Genomic DNA, 15,796 nt, shown 5'->3' on the forward strand with positions numbered 1-15,796 from the left:
ACAGACTTGCAAATGCAAATTAATTCTCTGCCAGCAGGAGGCGCTGTTGGAGCGGGAAATATAGTGGTTTCCCTGGTAACGGCTATAATCAAATCAGCTCTGCGCTCACAAACGCTACTTTATCAGGCATTACAGGAAAGAAGAAATGAAAATAACATCGAAGCTTTTCACAGATTAGTACATTCAGCATAAGGGACAGCTCTGAGTTTCTGGGTTTCATCTATCCTTCTAACGGTTCAGTGAAATAAGGCAGAGGAACTTGGGTGTTATATTCTACATTTCTCACAACTTTGCCAACAAGACTCACATGGCAGCAATTCGGCCAATGCCGATTAATTAAAAAAAAAGACAAAAATCGGCCAGCCGATCAATCGGTCGACCTCTAGTACAGTACAGATTAGTACATTCAGCATAAGGGACAGCTCTGAGTTTCTGGGTTTCATCTATCCTTCTAACGGTTCAGTGAAATAAGGCAGAGGAACTTGGGTGTTATATTCTACATTTCTCACAACTTTGCCAACAAGACTCACATAGCAATTATGCTTGCATTTATATGTATATGACTGTAAATGCTACTGCGTTTGTCATCAAACAAAGCTGCTATTTACACCGAGTGTAAATAGTGGTAGATACAATTTGCACAAGTTAACATGTTTATAGAAGTAACGTGCTATTTGTATTAAAGGCAGAGCAAATTTAGTGAAAACTTGCCAACAAGGGTGGCTATTTGGGTGGACACTAATTTATGTTTGTTTTTTATTTATTGGTTAATTGTCTTTTTGCTTTTTATTAGATAGGACAGTGGAGAACCAGTGGGGAGAGCAATATCAAGAGCAATGCACTGCCCGTTTTGCCTTTGCTTCAACATTTTTTTTGTTTTTTTCAGCTGAAGGATGAGTCAAGGATATTTTGTTGTAATAGACTGCATGCCAGAGATGCTTTGCATAGAACTTAACATGTATTGAATGCTGAACCATTAAAAAAAAAAAAAAAAACTCATAACCTTTCATGGTTTGGTTTTCATTGGCGAGATGCTATTAGTGTTCTCTTATTATTTAAAAATGTAATTTCTACTCTAGTGGCACAAAATGGAGTTGCCTTAATTTTGAATATTTTAAAATGGGCTTCCTAAATGATTCCCCTGTCTGCTGTTGGTCAGTTTAAACTGGTATTTTCATTCCAATTTTAGGTCATTTTTTGTGCCATTCTGGTTGGGATGCTCAATAATGTTTTATGGTAAGTATTGTTGTGTTGTGGCATTCTTCTTTTTTAATTTAAATTTTTTATGATATGACAGTAGAGAGCAGACGGGAAGCAAAGTGGGAGAAAGAGGGAGAGGGGGACAGGATCGGGAAAGGTCCTCAAGCCAGGATTCGAACTCGGGATGCCCGTAACACAATGCCGTTACATGTCAGCACACTTGCCCACTAGGCTGTCGGCGCTGACATTGTGGCATTCCTCTAATGGAAATGAAATCAACCTACAAATGCTGGTCAGATTTATACTCTGAGCTCATCTTGAACATATAGCATGTTTAAATCCATTCTTTTAGTCCAACATCAGCTTGGAAAATGTGACAGAATCATCAGATTCTGTGGGCCTATTTCGGTTAAGTACAATCTTAGTTAAAAGATGATTTGAAGAAATCCTTAAAATACATCTTGCTTAAAATCCTCAGGCCATTTTCATCTGTAGTATAGTGAGAGGATGTCGGAAATGCTAAATGGAACATTTCCGTTGCCTTGGATGAGGTTTGTTCCTCGCACATCCTGCACGTGCTTCACCAAATGGCTATGTCCTGTGCCAGCAGGCCTGGAGATGAACTGACAGAAGCTGATCTGGTCCGTTCACATTAGAGCCGGATATTTGCTCCGGCTCTACTAATCTAAGAGGACAGTCTGTAGGATGTGCTATAGGAAATTATTTAAATGAGCATAATGAACACTGCTTATTTTAGCTTACAAATATTCATGTGATTTTTGCATATCATTCTGTTGCATGCCTATGGCATCAAATAGAGCTGACCGACTGGCCAGTGCCAGCAGTTTTTGAGGCCTGATGGTTTGGACGTTCTATTCATTGGCCTATCTATTCTGTTAACCCATATGCACCGTGTTACATGCCAGCGCTACATGCCTGATTTCATTGGTTCTTGCTCTCAGCATTCTGGGAGCTGGTACAAAGCTATTTGAAAAGGTAACTGGTATTTGTAGATTTACATAAACTCACACACCTGTTCCACTATAGAAAACCCATAGTGAAGATGGTTCAAATGTGCAATCTGTTCACATGTTTGACATTTAATTTTATACGCTCCCAGTCAAAGGTTTGGACACACTTGCTCATATTATTACTTTAAAAAAAATTTTTTTTTCATATATTTTAGAATAATAGTAAAGCCAAACGACACAAATGGAAGAATGGAGGTTATATTGATTGATCAAAAAGTTATCTCAGTGAGTATCTGAGAGAGTAGTTTTAAGTAGTATATGTGTGCGTGAACACTACCTTTCAGAAGCTTGGTGTCTGTTTTTTTTAATGTTTTTGAAGTCTCTTATGTTCACCAAGGCTGCTTTTGTTTGATCAAAAATACAGTAAAATATTATATCTAATATTATATGTACAGTAAATAGAAATACTATTACCAGTTAAAACATTTTTCCCCAATATATTTTATGATTATATTTTTAATTTATATATTTTTTTATTTTATTTATTCCTGATATGGTCAAGCTGAATTGTCAGCTGCCGTTACTTCAGTCTTCAATGTCACAAGATCCTTCAGAAAATGATCACAGATGAAAACCGTTGTGCTGCTTAATATTATTGTAGAAACTGTGATGCTTTTTTTCAGAATTATTTGATTAAAGTAGTGGTTGACTGCGTAAAAATCTTTTCATATATGAATCGTGATTCTGTCTTCTAACGATTCTAATGGATTCACAAGTTTCAAAATCAATGTTCTAAAGCAGCGGTTCTCAATACTGTTCCTCGCGTTTCCCTGCTCTACATATGCTCTGCATCTCTCTCTCTCTCTCTCTCTCTCTCTCTCTCTCTCTCTCTCGCTCTCGCTCTCGCTCTCTCTTTTATACACTTATTTTCACATAGCTATGTTCCTGTGGCTCAGTGGTAGAGCATTGCATTAGCAGCGCAAAATGTCGTGGGTTCAGTTCCCAGGGAACAAACATACTGGTAAAAAATGTATAACCTGAATGCACTGTAAGTCGCTTTGGATAAGCGTCTGCTAAATGCATAAATTATTATTATTATTAAATTAGCTATGAGAAGCGTTATACATGGACGCGCTTGCGGTTGCTGTACTGTATTAAACCTTTAAATAAAACCGTATATTAAAAGCTAACAGAAGCAGTAGCATTTACAAATAACAGCGTATCTAAATGCCAGTAAACCACTCCTTTAATAAAAAGTTCAAAGTACAGCATTTAGAAGGATCAGAATCAGAATGAGCTTTATTCGCCAAGTGTGCACAAACACACAGGGAATTTGTTGTGGTTTCCAGGAACTCTGGGTACATGCATGCATGCAAACACAGCAAATGCATGCATGCAAAAACAGAACATTTAAATAAGTAAAAATTAATAAAAAATAATAATAAATAAAAAAGAACAATAAAGTAACTTGGATTAGATCTAACAGTTGCATTTACAGATATGTACATTATGTACTGTATATAGTATACACACTCTGAAAAATGCTGGGTTAAAAAAAAAACATTTCTGGGTTATTTGGCAACCCAGCATTGGGTAAATATAGTCAGAACACATGTTATTTTAACCCAGCTTGTTGGGTTTTATACATTAACCCATTTGCTGGGTTGTTTTTTTGACATAGTGCTGGGTCAGTTAGGTTTTTCATTTTAAATAATGAAAATGCATCCTAAAATCTGTTTTACATACACACACACACACACACACACATATATGTATGTATATGAAGTCAGTCTTTTACAGTCGTAAAATCTTCAGAAATGTAAAGGTTTTAGGACGTGACAGGAGCAGCCAATGGGAGTCTGTGGGAAGAAAACTGCTCTCAGTAGGCTGTTCCAGTTCATTAAATGACTTGTATTCATGTTTGAAAAGTTACATGAAAAGTTACATCAAAAACAGCTTTACCTCGTGTACAGCCTCGTTACGTTTCAACCCATAGCATAGGTAACCACAGCTGCAACAATGGCGCACTAGATCAGTAGCGCTTCATATTGCAGTCAGTGGAGCGCACGGAAACTTTGATACATGTAACAGTGAAGTCGAGTCATGTTTCAGCGCTGCTCGTGCATTCATTTTATATTGACCGTAAAAATCACCCATTACAGAAAAACTACCCAGCACCTGGGTAAAAAATATTAAAAATGACCCAACAAGCTGAACCCTGCATTTGGGTTTAAAAAAATACTGAACCCAGCATTTGGGGAAAAAAAAAAACGGGGTTTTTTTTTTTATTTATTTTTTATAGTGTGCAGCTGTATGAATCAAAATATGTATTTACATATTGCCTAATGCCACAAGAGCACTGAATTATAACAAGTCCGTAAATCGGTGTGTCAGTTATTTAAGGTGGAAATGGCCTGGGGGAAAACTGTTTTTATGCCTAGATGTTCTAGTGCACAGAAATCTGTAGCACATTTGTAAAGTAATTACTTAAAATGTTTAGAGAAGTTTTTTTTTCACCAGCAAAATGCACCACAGTGTGACGTGTGAGTATGTTCGTCCAATAGGCCATGTTTATGATGATGATTTTTTTTTTTTTTTAAACAAGTGGTCACAGTGTGGTGTCACTACTGCTTCTCATTTGATATCATCCAGTCCAGTTCCATCTTTCAAGAGTTCAATGTTTATCATTATAGAGTGATTATAGAGCAGATGTGGGTCAGTAGAGTGTTGTAGGACGTTTGATGAACCTGTATTGTTCTGATCAATACCTAGATTCATCATGCAATATTATCTGAAAGGAAAGCTTTTCTGTAAATTAATCTTTGCTTTATCTTTGCCATACAGCTACTGAGGAAGAAGAACAAAAGTCTTTCTACTTGGCTGACAAAGTGTCTCTGTACAAAGGTGACATCACCACCCTGGAGGTGGATGCCATAGTGAATGCTGGTGAGTTTGCAGTTTCTGATCAATTGCAGTTTTAAAGCTTCATTACCTTAGCAATGCAATTAGTGCACAAGTGTGACACTGTGATTTTCATTTTTTTTATGCTATGTGTTAATTTTTACCTTTTCTCACGCCTGATGTTTTGCATAGTCTAGGATCCACTTTGCATTCGTTGTGCTTGCCTGACCTCTGGTGTTTATAAGTGGAACAGGCATGACTAAGTTTTTTTTCCTTGTTTGTACTGATGCATTTTACAGGACAGATGAGATTTCTTCTTATGTATTTTTAAGTCTGTGCAGTGTGTTTTCTCTCCGCAGTGCATTTTGCTGTTTATTTTTATGTTTTGATGTACTTTCACAGGAAAGATGCTTTTCCTTTTCAGGATGAAACAAGATGCCAGAGAACAAACTTGTAAAACTGATTTTCCCCCCTTTTGTTTACATAGTGAGATGGTATTATCTGTCTCTCTGGCTTGTTAATTGTCTTGTTTTCATGTTACAGTGATATAAAATCAATTGATTTGTTCCTATTATTACCTCTTTAGTGTGGGGGCTGTTTTAAATCTGTTCTGAGAGGAAAGGAGTGGTTATATAGTAGATGTTCTGCAGAAATAGACATGTGTTAACTGGGTTCCGTTGTGGTGAGAGAGCAGACAGATAACACTGTCATGGTTTACCTCAAGTCATGGAAACCTGGCAATAAAGATAGAAAATTGTGGTAACCCGATGTAAGTGCTTACTTAAGCATTTAGTATGTATTGTGTGGGAGATTGTCATTGATTAGACATGTTCTTGATTCAAGATGTTTATCTCAGTGCCATTCATTGAGAGGAATAGTTTAACATTCCTGCCACAAAGAGTGATTGCGTTTCATGTCCAAAACTGCTGTCTGTTTGACAAGAGCATCCGTGAAATGTGATTTTTGCTGGACCGTTGAATCTCTAACAACAAATGGAAACTCTTAACAGCTGTGTTGTGCTCTGCTTACAACATGTACACAAATGTGTTTGTGAATGATTGAGGTTTTTTGTTTATCTCAATGTAGTTCAGGCATTATGCAGTCTAATTGAAGTAACGATGCCTATGAGCTTTGGGATATTTAGGCGAATCTAAACCTTCTGTTGAGTTTACTGCTGTTCTGTGAGCCGTGGACCTTGCAAACTAGTAGATTCATTATCACTGGAGCTTGTCTGAGTTTCACATTTCCGTTATGTGTATTTACTCTCACATACTAGGTTATTTCTACAGTTTCCTTAGTGGGACGTAGGACTGCAGGCTGATATAGCAAAATATGGCATGATTTTCAGTAAACAATAAATGTAATTTTAATGTATCATTCTTTAATGTATGTAGAAATATATTCAATTTCATACACACACTTATACACATATACATACATACATACATACATACATTATGTGTATACATATACATACTAGGGATGCTCCGATCATGATTTTTGCAGCCGATACCGAGTACCGATTTCTTGTCATGGTGATCGGCCGATACCGATGGCGATTCTGATGCTTCAAGCTTTATATAGACGGTTTCAATGGGCGCATGCGCCTGGCCCGAAGTTAACTTCAGGTCTGTGTTTGTTTATCAGTCTGGCTGTGGCACTGGCTACAAACGCAGTTAAAATTAAGGTGATGAGTAGACTGAAGTTGAGCTCAGGTGGTTGTGCTGTGGGATGTGTTTCCCATACATTTATTTATTTGTGGCGCTCACCACAATATCAAAACTGACGGATTTTCCAAAAGGCTTGGTTGAATAAACATGAGCACGTACTGCACATTTAAAAATCAAAACGAGGCGCGGGTGTTTTTAAATCACTGTATTTCTGAAGGAAGACTATCTTTAGAAAATGATCGATGTCATTTTCATTTCATCTTGCATGTTTTATGCCTGATAAAGCAGCGTTTGTGAGCTCAGCGCTGCTTTGTGTACAGCTGTTACTGGGGAAACCTCTGTTTTTGTTCTGTCCTCCACGCTGTGACAACTCACAAAAGACTATTTTTAACCAAGCAGCGCGGAGAGGTGCTTCAGAAACGTGCCGCGGCTGGCTGATAGACACAGGCACTGACTAGAGCGACCACGATCAGCTCTGGTGGCCGTGGAGCCGTAACGCGCCGCAGCTCTAATGTCACTGAATCTGCTGTGTAGATGAATCATGCAAATCTCGAAACGTCATGGCATTTCCACACTGGCGATGACATGACTGCGGCACCAAATCATTTATGTCCCCACGCATCATGTATGTCGTCACGCGTTGACGTCATCAAATTGCGATCGGTTCCTGAGATCGGCCAAGTTGGTGAGTACCGATTGAGTCATAAAATATGATTATCGGCCGAGAGCATCCCTAATACATACATATAAAAACCGACCTGTTGGAACAGTATTTTTAATGTTACGCACTTTACTACTAATGTCAAGAGGACTGTGCATCATTTCAGGAGGCTATAAGGCACCTCAAGAATTCATATTAACAGATGAAAGAGACATTTTCCTCCTTTGCATTGTAAAGTTTTTGTTTACAAGACAACTTCTCCTCTGAAACTTTCTGCAGGGTTGCTGTAAGGTCAGTCAGCATTGAAAACCGGAAATAAGAGAACAGGCCGAATGGTACTCTAGTCTAATCTCGGTGTCTGATGCAATCATACCGATGTGAAACTGCAACAGTAAGCAAAATGAATCAAAATGAATCACATGTTCAATAGCACTGTGGTTCAGCTTCTCTCAGTGCTTATTTCAACAAGTTTGTTGGCGCATCAGTGGTTGCATAAAAATAATTTCAAACCATTTTGTAGGGTTTGTGGCATTGAATTAGGAAAGTAATTGGTTTAAAGGCTTCAGAGTATGAGGGAGACGACTTATCATGCAGACGGGTGGCTGTTCTTCCATCAGAGGCCAGTGGCTCAGGCCAGGAAAGTAATCGCATTATTGCAATAGCGCTTTGGACTGATTCTTAAAGCCCCATTTGCTCCAGTGTCTTTAAGTTTAGATTCCTGGAATGATGTTTCCATCTCTAAGCTATAATATGATGATAAGAACAATCGGAAAGCATCTCTGTGATTGCGGGGAACTGTCTTGTTGTTTCCAGTAGTCCTGCTGAAAATGTAAACAGCATTGTGCTCTTAAGAAGAAGAAAACAGTTGCTGATGTAAAATGTGCTGTGATTTTGTAATCATAAAAGTCTTTTTATTCTGCTCCGTGGATTTCGATTCAATTTAAGTCCTGCTCTAGACTTTTTATTTCCTTGTTGAATATCTATTTTCACTTAGAAATATGTCAGGTTACATAGTAAAATGGTTTGTAAACACTTTCACTTTAATCCATTCAACTAACTATTGCATTGGACCGGAAAAGTGGGATCTGGCATGAATTGAGCTGCTTGTGTGGCAGGCATTTTGCCTGTCTTCGTTTTGTCCCCACTGTAAATCTCACTATCCCATGTCCTTCCCTTCTAAACAGTCGTTGTTTGTGTCCAAAATCACATACTCTATGTAAAGGTACTTGTTTTGAGTAAGAAATTACGACCATTTGCGACCATTAAAACATTGATTCTACATAGTATGAATGTGTGTAATATTAATGTAATCTGGATGTACTACATTGGCCATGTTGTTATTGTCATGTGACCTACAAGCATCAGTTGTGTCACGTGCAACGCCTTTCCTGTGGCCTCATGGGATGGTGAAGGATACATACTTCAGAATCTTGCTGGAAGTAGCAGGTCATTTGGATATGCATACTGTGTTATGGGATACTGTGCATACTGTGAATTTGGACATGCTACTCTTCTCACATACTACTTTCACCTACGTTATAGTAGGGAAGTATGCAGTTTGAATGCAGCCATTCTTTAGAAGAAACAGGTGGATGAAGGAATGATTCTTCCAGTCCCTTTGAGATTTCATAAATCTATTGGGCGGTTGTACTGATTCGCAATTAGCTGGGCCACTCTGAAATGTGCTCAAATAGAGTTAAAAAATGTATTTGTCACAGTTCATGTCAGATTTGATTTAAAATATTATTTATATGTGAGTTTGTCAGTCAGTGTTTGTTTTAGTATTTCTACTTTCAATTAGATAGATTGTACTGTAAATATTAGGCCAACCGATCAGCATCTGGTTCTGGAGAACTCCTTGAGATGGTTTTGTTGCCTTCACATCCATTTGAGTTATTGAAAACAAAAAAATTAGTTTTAATCCAGCAATATTAGTTAATAAAGTGTGCTGGTTTTACACTCAAGCCCTGTAGAGTTTGCATCGGAAATGTCAGGCAGCATGAAATTAAATGGCAACAGTAATTAATTCTGGGCGGCTTCATGCTGCATGCTGAGAGAGGTGAGGCTGTAAGCATGTTAAATGAGTTTTTAAATCACTCTCTGGATGGCCAATTATTTTTTCATAGAAATAAATTTCTTGTCAGAGCTGCTAATTGAAATAGCAACTGACATCAGGGTCGTGATAGGTGCAGAAATTTTAATTGCTCTCCCTTTCTTGTTTTCACACAAGGGGTCGGTTCGCGAAGCAAGCAAAACAAACACGGAATAAAAAAATGGTGAAGCCTGACGGGGCGGTCAGATGGTGAAGCTGTTAAATATAGCGGTGAAACTTATGCCAAAAATATCTGTCTGGCAAAAAATGAGAGCAAGCAGGGAACATAAAACTTAAAATAAAAATAAATATGTAAAAAAAAAAACTAAAAAAAAAACTTGAGTTGTGTGAGGCATACGGTTGAGTGCTTCAACATTTGAAGATGTCGTGCAGGCTTTGTGCTCAGGAGGGGAGAGTGTCGTTTTGTAATTATGGGAGCTCTTCAAAAAGGAACGGAAAGCTGTGTCTTTTGCCCTATAGCGTGGTGAGACGCAGCCACAGATGAATGCAGTAATGGAGTCTAATGCACTCTGCACATGAAATGTTCTGTGAGTCACAAAGCTTAATGGAGAGTACTTGCATGTTTAACTGAAGACGGGCCTCAGCTCTTTTGTAATTGACATTTGAAAGTGGGAAAAGAGCACTCCTTATCAACACGACTTGCAAAGGGGGGAAAAAAGGGCCAGCGTGCACTCTGTCATCATCAAAAAAAGGACCCCAAGATGTAAATCGGAGCTTATGTTGCTAAAAGCATTAGAGGCATCTTTTGATAAGACAACGTAAATTCACATTCATTTTCTATCTCTTCGATTAATGTATATATCTTGACTAGGGCTGGGTTTTGACACAAATTTCACGATTCGATTTGATTCTCATTCACAAGCTTGCGATTCGATTAGATTCAATATCGATTATTTTGGACACGTATCAGGTACAGTACATGCCAAATTTTCTCAAGGAAAAAAAAATCTCTCAACTAATGCTGTAAAATACATAAGAGCCAGTTGGTACTACATTATAATATTGAAGGTTAAAATTGACTGACTGATCCAGGTTTTAAATTTTTTTTTTTTTAAAATAATAAAGTTACAATTACATAATAATACTTGACTAGGGCTGGGTTTTGACACAAATTTCACGATTCGATTTGATTCTCATTCACAAGCTTGCGATTCGATTAGATTCAATATCGATTATTTTGGACACGTATCAGGTACAGTACATGCCAAATTTTCTCAAGGAAAAAAAAATCTCTCAACTAATGCTGTAAAATACATAAGAGCCAGTTGGTACTACATTATAATATTGAAGGTTAAAATTGACTGACTGATCCAGGTTTTAAATTTTTTTTTAAGGGGTCATCGGATGCAAAATGCACTTTTACATGTTGTTTGAACATAAATGTGTGTTGGCAGTGTGTGTACACAACCACCATATAATGATAAAAATCCACTCAGTGTTTTTTTTTTATCTACTAAAATCATTCCCCTTTCTCAAATCAAGCCGTTCTCAGCTTCTTGTCTGTGTGACGTCACATAGACCCAGGCCCTCCCACGATAGTTGATTGACAGTAGCATTTCAGCACAGACTGGACTGGTGTCTTACCTTAGACCCGCCCTGAGTGAGCTGTCATCAGTCCGCTATTGTTTCACCGCAGGAGCAGATGTAGATAAGAATGTCTCTTAAGCGATTGAGGTGTTTTGCTGTTGGATGTAATAATGAACAGTCGTCATTTACTCCCAACATCTGAGCCGCTGAAGACGCAGTGGGTTACGTTTGTTTGTGAAGGAAATGCGTTCCTGATCTACCTAAATGCGTCTGTTTGCGCGAATTATTCGTGATCCAGCTTCACCTACAGAAGAAGTGAGTATACGGTTTTTTTATGAGTCTTTGCAAATCGCCTTTCCGCGCTCTCTCTCTCTCGCTCTCCCTCTCTCTCTCGCTCGCTCGCTCGCGCGCGCACACACACACACACACACACACACACACATTTGGGCGGCATTATGCAAATATTTCCACATAGTGAGGTAGATATGTGGGGGCGTGTTAGAACGAGCCGTTTTAGGGGGGCGTTGCAGAGTCTTAACTTTGATAAAGAATATCTCTTTGGTTTTGAGACTTTAGTCTTTGCAACTTCAGGGATCTTATCTATGCACAGTCAGCTTGTAACACTCCAAAGAGAAAGGAAAACTTGAAATCGCATCATATGACCCCTTTAAGACCCCAAAGAATCATCAACTCCGATCATAGGCATCCGATGACCCCTTTAATATGTATTTGTCATATTGATCAGTATGTAATAATATTAGTTTTACATCTTTTAATAAGATATTATTGCAGTTGAAACCCTTATACACTTTTTTTTGTTGTATTTTTCTTTCTTTTTTAAAAAAATCAAACCATGATTATTTGATGATTAGAAAGTTCAGAAGAACAGAATTTATTTAAGAAGAGGAATCTTTTATAACATTATAAATGTTTTTATTGTCACTTTTGATTAATTGAAAGTGCCCTTGCTGTGTAAAAGTATTAATTTCTTTATTCTTTTTTTTGGTCATGGTTAAGATATATAAATTTATTTTTGTTTGAACTGATTCACAGAAGCGAATTGAATTTGCACATTTTAAACATTGTTTTGCTACTGTAATAACTATTAATGGGTTAGTTAACCGAAAAATGAAAATTCTGTCATTAATTTTGTGAACACGCATGAAGGACTGACATTGAAGAGAAGAAAGTTTGGAATAAAGTCGTTATTTTTGTTTTATTTGTGAACAAAAAGCGTTCTCGTAGCTTCATAAAATTAAGGTTGAACCACTGATGTCAAATGGACTATTTTAATGAAGTCCTTACAATCTTTCAAGGCCTTAAACATGGTATATGCATTGCTGTCTATGTAGGGTCTGAAAGCTCTCGGATTTCATCAAAAGTATCATAAAAATCGTAAAAAACAAAGGTCTTACAGGTTTGGACTGACAGGAGGGTGAGTAATTAATGACAGAATTTTCATTTTTGGGTGAACTATCGCTTTAAAACGGTCTCTGTCTGAATGCTCTCATTTTCACTTGGAGGGATCACAAAATTACTCACGTTCTTTAGGATATGGTTTTTTGAAAACTTAATAGCCACATAAAACATGAAATAATCATTGTGGTATTCACAATGTTGCTTATTTTCTGTTGCCAACAAAATCACTGCAAATATATTGTTAATATTCGATGCGTCGCCAACTACGAAAAGTAGTGTTGTGATCTGAATTCAACTTAACACATTTTACCATGTTTAAAACTTTCTTACTATGCATAAATCAGCCCAGACAACCATTACTGCTATTGCTGGTGCTGCTATGTGAAAAATGGTAGCATTAGTAATAATAGCCATGCAGTGTTTCCCTTGCCATTATATTAGGGGGGCGGCCCGCCCCCCCAACAGCACCCCCTGCCCCCCCTTGATTTCTACATTACATGGGTCTCTGTATTGCGCACAGCGGAGTTCCGCCCCAATGTGCGCACACAAACGTTTGCGCACACACAAGTGAGCACACTCCCACTCCCAATAGCATTTGTAAATATTAAGCTGCAAAACGTCTTAATATTGAAGTGCTGAATAGCGCGCGTGACTCTTCCGGTGATATTAACGTCTGCCATCTCACTAATGAGGACATAAATAAATGAACAACATCTCCAGAACTGCTCTGAGAGTCACTTCGTGAGCATTTGACCGTTTCATTTGAGTAAAACTATCCTCATATCACACAGGAATGTAAAGGTATACACGGCAACCTGTCAAAATAAAAGTTCAGTTTAACTTGAAGACATTGCGGCAGAAATATATAACCGTTGTTCAGTAGAATGCACTTAATAGGCTACTACTACTACTAAAAAGTTATTAAAACCTTATTTTTAAGGAATAATCATAAAATATTTCTTCAATGTTTTAATTGTAATATTAAATATCCCCTTTATTTTCCAAAAAATAAAATGTTTAATTTTCATTAATTAAAAGATAAATTAAATGAATGTTTTATGCCTTAAAAAAAATGTAAATACACAACACAGAATTTCTGAGAGGAAAATCATAAGGCTATTGTAAGAATAAATGAAACTTGTTTTTATGCTTTCAAATAATTAGACATGCTAAAACACAGAATTTGGTAACAATAAAACATAAGGTTGGAAAAAATAAAACATTTCATAGGACCCTAAACATGTATTTTGTGTGAAACTTTTAATAAATTGATGTTAAATTAATTTTCATGAATTTAATTAATTAGTCATGCTTTTTGATTAATAAAATTTAATTTAACCATTAAAAAGGAGTCCAGAAAAATTAAAATGGAAAAAAAGTGTGTGAGTGTGTGTTTGAGAGTTCTTGCTGCATTGAGGTGGTGGGGGGAGTGTTTGTGCCTGTGTGTGTTTGACTGGATGAAGAATGGAAGCGAGGTGAACAGAAGCGAGGTGAACATTGTGGTCCGTTATTTCTGGTCAAGGCTTTAGCACTTAATAAAATCGTTTTTTTGATATAATGCCTTTACTGACCTCCGCTCTCAAGTTTATATTTTTTACAGACTCTCTAAAACACACACACACTTACTGACAGAGTTCAGATCCAAGTCCACAGTTCAGGCTGGACAGTTGCAAGTGAGTTGATGTGCAAACCTGTGATTGTTGCAATGTTGCATCAGGAATGAAAATCGATGGCTGCTGCCCATGGCAGTTGCTGCTCTAATGAACAGTGAAATAACTGTGATGAGTGTGTGTGTGAGCGCAGAACTGAGTTCACTTTTAAAAAGCCGTTAATACTATCAGCATGATGGGATTCAGGCTCAGGGCTTTCTGTAATACTACATGCACACATTCTCTCCCTTCCCCTTTTTTCCCAGATTTGCATTGCTGATTGCAAATGGAAATTAAACTGACCTCAATTCTGAAACTTTCTCGCACTCTCGTAGAATTGTGGCTTGACCTTTAACCTTTGAAAGCAAAAGTGCAGGGATTTTCTCAGGTGTTTTCAGGATCCTTTAGGAGGCTTAGTCTTGTTGTCTAAGATTTGAATGTCATAATGTTGTGCATGCTAAATAGAGGTGTCACAGTGCAAACTGACTTTTTACTTGCACTCCGTGTAATTTAAAACAGGAGGGAAGGATATCTGAATGTGGATTGTCAGATCTGGATTTGATGTCCTACCAAACATCAGCAATGATTTGCTTTTCCTCTTCCACAGTGTATTCTCTGAATGGACCAGTCTATCTGAACTCTTTACAAAAGCTGATTGTGAATCTGTTTATCGAGATAAAGATTGTATCTTTTGTGAAACTATAGAGGGCTGTTTGTCATTGCAGTATTGCCAACGATCTTATCCAGTTATGAAACTGGAGGAATTTTGGAATTAATTTTCAATTCTGATACTGACCGGACATGTTTTAATTTGCATAAATTTATGTAGTCTCATTCACTGACGAATCAACATATAATAAATATTATATATACACTATCGGTCAAAAGTTTTAAATCAATATGATTTTTTTTTAAATATTTTTTTTTAAGGAAGTCTGTTTTGTTTTTGCTTTTGAAAGGTTATCATTATCATGGTTTCCCCAAAATATTACATTGTTATATAATTAGGGGCCAAGCACCGAAGGTGCGTAGGCACCTATTGTATCCGTTGGCGTTCTTCTTCTTCTTCTTCGGTTTCTTCCGCTCTTGAGTCTATGGCAGCCCATAGAACCGCTTGTGGGAAAGTTGTGTGAAATTTGGCACATTGATAGAGGACAGTCTCAACATTAACCATAGCAAATTTGGAGTCTCTATCTCAAACTATCTAGCGCCACCACTTGTCCAAAGTTTCACTCATGTTTATGCCAATAACTTTTGAACCTTAAGGCACAGAAGGAAATTTTTTCGCTATTTTTAATTGTTCGAAAAACTTACTTTTCCAACTTGTCCTAGATGGTTTGTCTGATTCTTACCAAAATTGGCTCAGATCATCTTCAGACCATGTTGGCAAAAAGTTATGGAATTCAAGTTGATTCTTCAAACCGTTCTCGAATAACACGCGAACGAATTCGACGAAAAGCACACAAAAATGGATCTAAGGCTGTATCTCCGCAGCGGTTTGGCGTATTGAGACCAAACTTGGTGTGTGTTATAACAAGCATGACCTGAGACTACCTGTTGTAGTGATGCGCGGATGAGCTAAAACGTCACCCGAATCCGCAGCTTCAAATAAATTATCCACCCGCCAACCGCCTGCACCTGTATTTTTGTCTGATTTAGATAACCGCACCCGATCATCACATTAG

General features: G+C 37.5%; 1 protein-coding gene across 1 annotated transcript in view; it reads left to right on the forward strand.

Annotated features, from left to right (window-relative positions):
* LOC107705355 (O-acetyl-ADP-ribose deacetylase MACROD2-like) overlaps positions 1-15,796 on the forward strand; it is a 229,824-nt gene that overhangs the window by 9,023 nt on the left and 205,005 nt on the right. The window contains exon 3 of the mRNA XM_016508615.1: positions 5,016-5,117. Coding sequence (XP_016364101.1) covers positions 5,016-5,117 — 102 coding nt within the window. The remainder of the gene's footprint in view (positions 1-5,015; positions 5,118-15,796) is intronic.

This window comes from Sinocyclocheilus rhinocerous, unplaced genomic scaffold (assembly GCF_001515625.1).
Source record: "Sinocyclocheilus rhinocerous isolate Xijiao unplaced genomic scaffold, SAMN03320098_v1.1 scaffold564, whole genome shotgun sequence".
Taxonomy (NCBI): Eukaryota; Metazoa; Chordata; class Actinopteri; order Cypriniformes; family Cyprinidae; genus Sinocyclocheilus; species Sinocyclocheilus rhinocerous.